At 38.0% G+C, this 9,059-nt stretch overlaps 1 protein-coding gene across 1 annotated transcript; it reads right to left on the bottom strand.

Moving 5' to 3' along the window:
- Positions 1-849: 849 nt before the first annotated feature.
- LOC104151758 (collagenase 3) lies at positions 850-8,699 on the bottom strand. The gene is made up of 10 exons (XM_009686761.2): positions 8,550-8,699; positions 8,209-8,450; positions 6,610-6,758; positions 6,387-6,512; positions 5,285-5,446; positions 4,547-4,664; positions 3,740-3,873; positions 3,227-3,386; positions 2,390-2,493; positions 850-1,785 (listed from the first exon to the last, which is right to left on the bottom strand). Exons 1-10 carry the CDS (start codon positions 8,667-8,669, stop codon positions 1,685-1,687), a joined length of 1,416 nt encoding a protein of 471 aa, XP_009685056.2. The 5' UTR covers positions 8,670-8,699; the 3' UTR covers positions 850-1,684.
- Positions 8,700-9,059: the final 360 nt, after the last annotated feature.

Raw genomic sequence — 9,059 nt, 5'->3', positions numbered from 1 at the left:
GCTTTCAAATATAAATGAGCTGTGGGCTGTTTATTATGAGCATATAATCATACAGACTTTTTTTCTAACATGATATGATCGATATTATTTCATTATATGACAGAATTTTGATTTTACCGTGTTCTGAGTTTTTCCATTTGTAAGGTTTTTCTTCAGCTCTTTTTTCCTCGCATTTCCTATTCTTTTTTCCTTGCCTTTCCTTTAAATATTTTAAGGTCTGGTGTTCATTAATTCACAGTTTTACAGTCAGAATTGGCCATTACTGCTATGTTACCTCATCTGACCATTGTGTTGCATAAGACACAGAATTAAACTCACCGAGTGCATTTTTAGGGAAGCTTGGCAATTTATGCCTGTTTAAAGGCATTCAGCGTTAATGTTTTTTGCCTGGCAAGCTGGCTGAGTGATAGACTGGAGTTTGATCTTTTCTGAGGGGAAGGAGGACAGGATAGTTAGTTTCAGTTAATTATTTAATGTTTACCATTAAAACTAATGTGGAACTGAATTTCATAGAAATTCTTAATCATTTCTGATATTTTATATAATAATAAAGACTAATTCCTACTTAGTTCTTAGTTTTCTGTCCCTCTCTCCCATCTTTCCCTCCTTCCTTCCTTCCTTCCTTTCATGCTTCCTTCCTTCCACTTCCCACTCCCCCCCCCCCCCCCAAAATAAAAGAACATATTTTCAATTAGAGGTACAAATTCTAATGAATAAAACGCACAGGTTAAGGTTCCTGATTTCTTTCGTTCCATATCTCTGTCTTGCTTTTATGACATGCAGTGTAGGATATTTTAATGAAGTAATTTCATAATGTTATTTTTTTCTTCCAATTTATTTAATATTATTTTAAACTAAGAAATAATCACAGTCTTGCATCATTTGCATTAATTGAAAAAATAGCAACTTACATGGCATGGAAACAGGTGAAGTAGGTATTGAAAGGGTGACAAACATAAAAAAAGGTATTATTCCAATTATTTTGAATTGACTGTTCAATTTCTCTTCTATAACCTCTATAAATGTCATTTAAACTGCTTCAGTTTACTCCAGCTTAAAGCTGAGCCGTGTTAATGGATTTAGATTCATACCAAGTTGCACTCTGGTTGATCCCCATTCAAATGAGGATATATTCAAATGCCTTTGCATTCTCTAACTTCAGTGGGATAACCAGATGCTGTCCTACTCAGGGCGTCAACACGCAGTCCTGACTCCTTTTTCACATCTGAATTCCCAGTGCTTTAATGGAAATTTTACAAAGAATTTAAGGGTTAGTTTAAAAAGATAAAGCTCCCGGGCTTATGAGCTCTACTATTTGGGAGATGCTGAGAGATCCTGGAAAGATATTAGAATGCACAGATTACTGGGAATTAATAGTGCTTGTGATCATGTAGGATGCATTCAGCATCTCACAGAGGAATCCAGCTTTAATGCTAGATGAACTTTAAATGGTGTAATGCCCCTTGAAATGCTAATCATTTCTCTTTTCCTTTCCTATTAAGTTAATTCAGTTCCAGACTGACATACAGATATATAGTTCCATATATACAGTATACATTTGGTGGTTGTTAGCCAGTGCTTATTCACAGAACCTTCTTTTCCTCTAATAAACCTCTGTTTCCATATTGTCATCTCCATGTACTACAAGCCGCTCCACAGCCTATAACATGGCCCTCAAGGGTAATTAGCACCAAAATATGGAATTAGTATGCAGGACACGGACAATTCTTTTGCTCCAGATGCTGTATTCAAACTGCAATGGTCCATTGAAAAAGTAGAGATAACCTAAGGAAAAAGAGAATTAAAATGAATTAACCCTGAGAAATCTGTCTCCAAAAAATGTTATCCTGTTTTGATTTTTGAAAGACTCTGCTAAATGCAATATTTAAGTTTTTAAAATGCCGAGCTAAACTTTCAAAGGTCCTCATTCCATTTGGCAACTCTGGATCAGTGTTTTAAAACAACCAATATTTTGATCCGGTGTCAGTCTCTCCATTATATGTATCATTTGCTTAGGAAAATCCAGAGTTTGCCTGTTAATATTTAATTCTCTGACTTGGAAATATTGGATAGGATAAGCTGGACTCTGTTGAAGAGTTGGAAAGGAAGAGTCTAGATTTGAAGGAAAGGATGCATGGTAATACTCCTACATTAACTATACCACTTTAGTTGTCTAAGCAAGGCGGCAGATCTCCACTGGCTTCTCATTTCTTTACAGTTTATAAAGAAAGACTTTGCCAGAAGGCAATTAAGATTAGAAACTCGGTTCAGTCAAGAGTGCTGTTGTCACACAAATCAAAATTAAAAATGACAGAACGTCCCACAGAACATTAATCCCAAGTTTTGGGCATAGTTAATGGTAATAAAGCATCATTATCAGATTATATACCGTTTCTTTGATAGACTGCATCCACTCTGTCACCAATTCCTGGGAATTCTTCCTCTATCAGTCTGGGGTAGCCCGTTTCCATAACCTCTTTCTCTTCATCATAACTACATTAAACATAAAAAAGAAAATGTAAATTCAGAGGATTTAACACCCTGGAGGTTTCAGTTTGTGCCCTTTGTATGCTCTGTTTAAAGTTACCCATGTGAGGAGTAGGCAGCAGCCATTAGGTATCTTATGTCTAGGGCAATAATGAATCTCAAGTCAATAAGCAGGGCACCTTTACATCAAAAATACAGCCTCAGTAAACACAAACCCAATAAAGGTATGTTTTCAAAATTGAGCTATAAACTATGTCTTATATGGAGATGATTGTACTTGGACGTGTTGGCACTGCAAGCGTACCCTGAGGGTATTTGGCACAGAGGTACTGGGAAGGGATCGCAGCATCTTTCTTAATGATGTATCTCTGACCTGACTGTAAGTCCACTCACGGCTGGTAAAAAACAGCCATCATAGGGTAGTATGAAGTTTTTGCTCTCACAGACCAGCTGTGATAATGCATTTTGTGCCACACAACCAGCTGAAGGAAGCAAGGAGGGAACTCTGTCTGGCATACATGCCCATGTTACAAACTCTCCTGGAATAGAGCGATTTGTTGTCCTTTCCTTTCTGTCACACTTATGTTTAAAAAAGTCTTGCTAAAAATGTCTTTATAACATATTCTGCAGAGCTGTATCATCTATGAACTCCTTGGACCGACAAAGTGTGACCCATGACTAAGTGTCAAATTTGAAACAACAGAAATATAAAAGAAGCACTAGTCTGTCTCTGTCTTACCTCCAGTACTTATTTCCGGTAAAAAAGAGAGTCTTGCCAGTGTCTTTAATATGGACAGCTGCATCTATTCTTTTCATTTCTTTAGGGAACCCCATTTCATATACCTTTTTAGGAAAGCCTTCAATTATATCATAGCCATTCATAGCCCAGACTTTCTTTCCTGAAAATAAGAACAAAGTATGCATTAGTATTTTGTGAAAGCTCAGCTGTGATGATAGAGCAAAATGAGGATGCCATAATCTTTATTTTCATGTAGCTAACGGATTCTTAGGCCGTATTCTCAGCTAATATTTAACAACTTACACTAACTGCGATTCTACACATCTGAACTTAATTGTATACCTCCTAACACACTGAAATTTTGTAGGTTTGCATGGGGTGAAACCAAAATAAGTTGTTTTTTAAGCAAGGAAGGAAGGATTTTATGTTCTTCTATTGAATGTCTTTCCATTGCTACGTGAGCTTGACTAAATACGTGACTTTTTTCTGCCAACAACAAAATAAAAGACTTACCCTTAAACATGAACACAAGATCTTTGATGGGGTTTTCATAAGCTGCATCAATTTTATTTGGAAGCTCTGGCCAAAATGATTTAAGTAGTACCAGTTCTGCATCAACCATCTGAGGGTGCAGTCGCCAGAAAAACCTAGTTTAGAAAAAGTAAATATATTGTGTGCTCCTTATCATGCTACAGAATGGCAGTATCTCTGATGTGTTATATTAATGAATAGCTAATGGCGAATGACCCCTTTTTCATAATGGACAATATTTTCAGTATACAGTGCCACTGGTAGGCTTGTCCTTTCCTTCTCGTGTAGCACTGAGCTGCAGACCACTTCTGTCCCTCACACTGTGATCATCTTAAAAGACAAGTTTGAATCTTTTGTTCATTTAGCCTAAGAAGAGAAACACTGCTGCCTTTTGTAAGCTTCTGAATGAAGTACAACTTCATTCAAAGAAGTGTTAGTAGAGTTCTGCATAATGAAGAAAGCCTTGTGAAATGAAAAAGGTATACAGATGGGGTCAGAGTATTCAGCCGCTTCAGCTTTACTTCATATTTCAGGATAGTCAAGTGTGTAGTTGTATTATAAATCCTGCCTAAAAAGATATACAGTGCAGCCTCTTAAAGACATCCATACGACTTCTGATCTATTTTATTTATGAGGACTAAAGTCTTGAGTAAAACAGTGAAATGATGTTCTTTCTTGTTTGAATGTTATGCGGTATTTTCTGGACAGGTACTTCTTTCATTTACCTGAGTCAGGTACTGTAAGCACCCAGCACATTCCACATACCATCCACCATTTGCTTCTCTTTACCTGTCTTTGAAGATCAGCATTTCTCCACGAAGCTCTGTTATTGCATCCAGAGACAATTCTGCATCACATTTCTCTGGTGTTTTTGGATGTTTGGGGTTTGGATCTCTGTCTCCAGCACCTGCAACCATATACCGTGATTCAGGTTTAAAACCTTTAATTCTCTTTCTATGAGTTATAATACTGAATAGGCTGTGGAAGAGTTTCCAAGCACCAGGATGACTACAAGCATAATGAACAAATCGTTTGTACTGGGGAAAGACTGTTCTTCCTTTCTGCCTTTCCTTTAGCCTAGATATGTTCTTGGACTTTGTGGTTCAGCTGTGCTGCAAAGATGTTAAGTGCACTTGCTCCCTGTACTCTTAAGTTTTCAATGTCTCCAAAATTTTCTTCTTTGCAGGATGAAACTTTGAAACCTGAACATTCCTCTTTCTCCCACTAGGTTCTGTTTTACCTCCTTTTTTGAAGCAAGTCAAAAAGCCTCAGATTTCTTTCCAGCCCCACCCTCCCGAAGGAGACAGCACAGCTATCAGCTGCTCTTTGCAATGTTGCTTTCAATTTTTTTTTCTCTGAACTATTAAATCTCTGTTCCTGAAATGTTTGCCGAGAATCTTGTGATTTGATCTTAATCAGTTGTGATTGTTGCTATTGATCATCTGCAGCTCTTTGACAACTGTATAGTGTATCTCCAGCAGGTTATAATGACAAAGGAAGTATATACCACATATTATACAGACTTACCATAGAGTTCTTGGATCCCTTGTACATCATCATCAGGAAGCACAAAACCAGTTTTCCCAGTATATGTGTAAATAGGAAACATCAGAGCTCCAGGGTCTCTGGAGTGTTCAAGCCCCAGTGAATGGCCAAATTCATGGGCAGCAACAAGAAACAAGTTATACCCTGTAAGAGATCATAGTAAAAGTGAATGTCAATGAAGTGGACTTGGACTAATGTGTCAAGGAAGTGGACTTGGACTAGCTAATCCTAACACTGTGCCTTAACATGTGGAACATAAAGGAGAGAAATGGAGAAATGGAAAAACAATGTGTAATTGCTTGTTTTGTTTCAAGCTAATGTGAATTTTGCTTTAATAAGGGCCTAATCCTTTCAGCATCTCATAGCAGGTGTTCAAGATAAGTCTTATTTGACAATATCCCTCTGTAGCCAGCTGCAGATTCCCTGAAATTTAACAACACTGGAAAGCTCTAGCGTGAAGTCTTAGTCCCACTCAAATCAAGAGAAGTTTTGTTGGGAATGTATCTCCAGTGGACAGCCCATATTGTCTGCAGCATTACATCAGTCAGATGTGATGCCAGGAGGGTGAAATAGCATCGTACCGAAAGTGCAGTGGTTTTGTTCCCTTAAAACTCTTTCTTGGATACGCAAGGTGAAGAATTTTCATATTAGATATAAGAAGCTGATTTGCAGCAGAGGTAAATGGATGTATTTCCTATTGGCTTCAGTAAATCCATTCCCATCAGTGTTATCAGAACTAGCTGCCCTTGAGCTCGGTGAAATGCCAAGATGATAGAGCTCCAGGCTCCCAGATTGCCTTGTTTGACAAGTTTTTTTAATCACCTCTACTTAGGAAGTGTGTATCTTAAAATTTATGCTAGGTAGGTGTTACACTCCTATTTATGACTGGGGATTAAAAACAGCCTCTTAAAAATAGACAGTGAACTTAATTATTTATGAGTTCATAAATAATAAATAAATTATTTATTTATTTTATTTATTTTCTTGTCTATGAAATAGACAAGATAACCTGTTTGTAAACATCAAACAGGTAGGAAATTTTCCCTCTAACACCATTTCAAACAGTCACTGGAACTTATGTTACCTTTAGAATCATCTGACCAAGTTTCATCATCATCAAAATGGGCATCTCCTCCATAGTCTGGACCAGGAGGGAAAGCATGTGCCAGTAAGCCAGAAGGTCCATCAAAAGGGTAAAAGTCACCATGTTCTATAAAACAGCAATCATAACAATGAAATCAATTATATCTCATCTTATTAAATTAGCAATGATATAACTGTAATATATAAAAAAAAGTTTCTGTTACCTTTAGTCCCGAAGGAGATCATGATATCAGCAGTTCCACTCCGTATTCTAGTAAAGTTAAGCGGTGTCACATCAGACCAAACTTTGAAGGCTTTTTTGAAAGCTCTGTCTACTTCAGCGCGGCTCAGATCTGGAGTGTAATTCATAATTCTAACAAACAGATTAATATCTCCAGTTAAGTTGTGTAGATTGAAGCAACTTTGTAATACACTTTTATGAGACTCTACACCTAATTAACAAGTTGTTGCTTGTTTCCTCATGTTCTTATCTAAAAATAAAGATTTGGGCAGCTGTATGTAACATTCCAAAAGATGAAATAACCATTTCAATTTTCATCAAAGTCACTCAGAGACATCTGAAATGAACCAACAGCTTTTTATAGTTTCTTTTATATACACCAGAGGATATAGAAAATCACAAATGTATTCTGCATTAAATCAAACTATATCAGTAAATTAGAAAGGTTCTTTATGCCATATAAAATATCTCATGACCCTGAATCCCTGGAAAGGCAAAACATGACCCAAAGAGCTTTTGGTGGGCATAGAATTATTGGGATAAAAGCAATATTTATTACCAGCTGCTGGACTGATATCTCAAAAAGAGTTTAGTGAGTTTATATTTGCAATGTGCTAAAGAAATTCAGGTAGGAAATGGTCAAATGCCCTGTCAATGATCTTAGGGAGAAGGAGCTAGCATGTGGCCTTTCAGCACCATAGCCTCCTAGCACTAACTGCCTGAGGACATAGTGCGGGGATTTGTGCGACCCACTTAAATGGGACCTACATGGCAAGTAGTCACCCAGACCCCTTTTAGTCAATGGAGAGAAACAGGCACATTCAGGACACGTTCATCCTAAAACAAATGTCTCAAATGTCAGTCCAGCTGCTCCCTAGAAAAAGCACGTCTCTTTCCACCACCTGTGAAAGGAGTTAGGGTGGCCAAGGTCAGATTTAAAATGAGATAACTACCACCCTCTTGGTGACTACTGCGAGGGCCTGACCAGACTGGAGCTCAGAGGAGTGCCAAAGTGCCCTGAGGGCACCCTGCAGCAGTGGTGCTCCCACTGCAGCCGAAGAGCCTGGGTCTGTACCATGAAACGAAAAATGGACAAGGGTCAGTCCCTGGTCTCACAGCCATGCTGCGCAGACTGGTTTGCATCTACACTGCTTTTGGATAAGCCCCTCTACAGCAGATGTGTTGTGGACAGACTTCACCAAAATACACACAAAACAAAGCCATGGAGCCACCTAAGATTAAGCAGTGTGAGGAGAAGTAGTGAGGTGCACGAGCTCCATCCGCACTCCTCTTTCATTTAGCACCATAGATGTACCCAGAGTGTCCACAGGTGGGCCAGACTGGGAGTGAGTAGCATGCTGTGCATCTACACCAGCTTTCCCACATAGACAAATTGCGATGGAAAAGTATGTAATTATTTCCTTAAGCTTTGTTTTGGGATCATAAAGATTTTAAGCTCTAACATGAATCTTACAAGCTTGAATACGCCCTTCTCCCATCAGCATCATATACTGAGCTGCCTCCTAGACAAGGTACTTGAATAGAAGGAACAGTAATAACACTCAAAATGCCGTGCTTTTACCTGTATGTCAAATTAGTTTTTGACCACTTGAGTTTTCTAGGGAAAAAGTTATATTCCCCCACATCTGGGACACCACATCTTGGTTGCTGCATCAGCTCATATGTTTCTTCATTTAATTTTCCTGTCACCTCCAGGCCAAAAAAAGCTTGCATTTCTCGAAGTTTAGATGCCACGGTGTTGGCACTCTTTCTCATTACGCGAGCAGGATTTGGACGGAGATCATAGTGAGTCCTGAGATAGCGCTAAGAAGGCAAAAAGAAGCAAAAACCCTGGTTTCCAATGAACAATTGTAACTATACAACTTACTATAAAATATGCAAATTAATTATTATATACTGTACCTCTGCAAACTGAAGATCTTCCTCTGTGAATTCATGGCTATCTTCAAGGGGAATAGGAATTGTCACACAAAATGACAAACCCAGTGAGAAAAAGAAAATAGCTGAGAATCTTAATTGCATCGTGCTGGATTTCTGAAGTTCTGATGTTTTAGAGAGCAGTTACCTTTACTTTTATAGTCCTAAGTCAGTGAGTCATCACTGAGGGACAAGTTAGAACTTCTTTGTCATTGAAAGTAAACATGCTTAGACGGCTACTTTTTCTTTCCCTCCACAATGTGGTTAGGCATCTGTTGTCCCACTGAGGGATCTGAAACTGTATCTTCATATAAACATGGTCTTAGAATATTTATATAGGTTGTGGGAAGAAATGGATAGAAACAAACTGCTCTTTTTGATTATTTTGCAATAACTTACACTAGCTTATTTCTTTTCTTCTCTGCTAGAATAATTGCTTTTCTATTATTTGATAGGCAACAAAAATATGTAACAAGATTTATGACTTCTTAAAGT

The sequence above is a fragment of the Struthio camelus genome, chromosome 1 (assembly GCF_040807025.1).
Source record: "Struthio camelus isolate bStrCam1 chromosome 1, bStrCam1.hap1, whole genome shotgun sequence".
NCBI lineage: Eukaryota > Metazoa > Chordata > Aves > Struthioniformes > Struthionidae > Struthio > Struthio camelus.
This window is presented reverse-complemented; position numbering and strand designations above follow the sequence as displayed.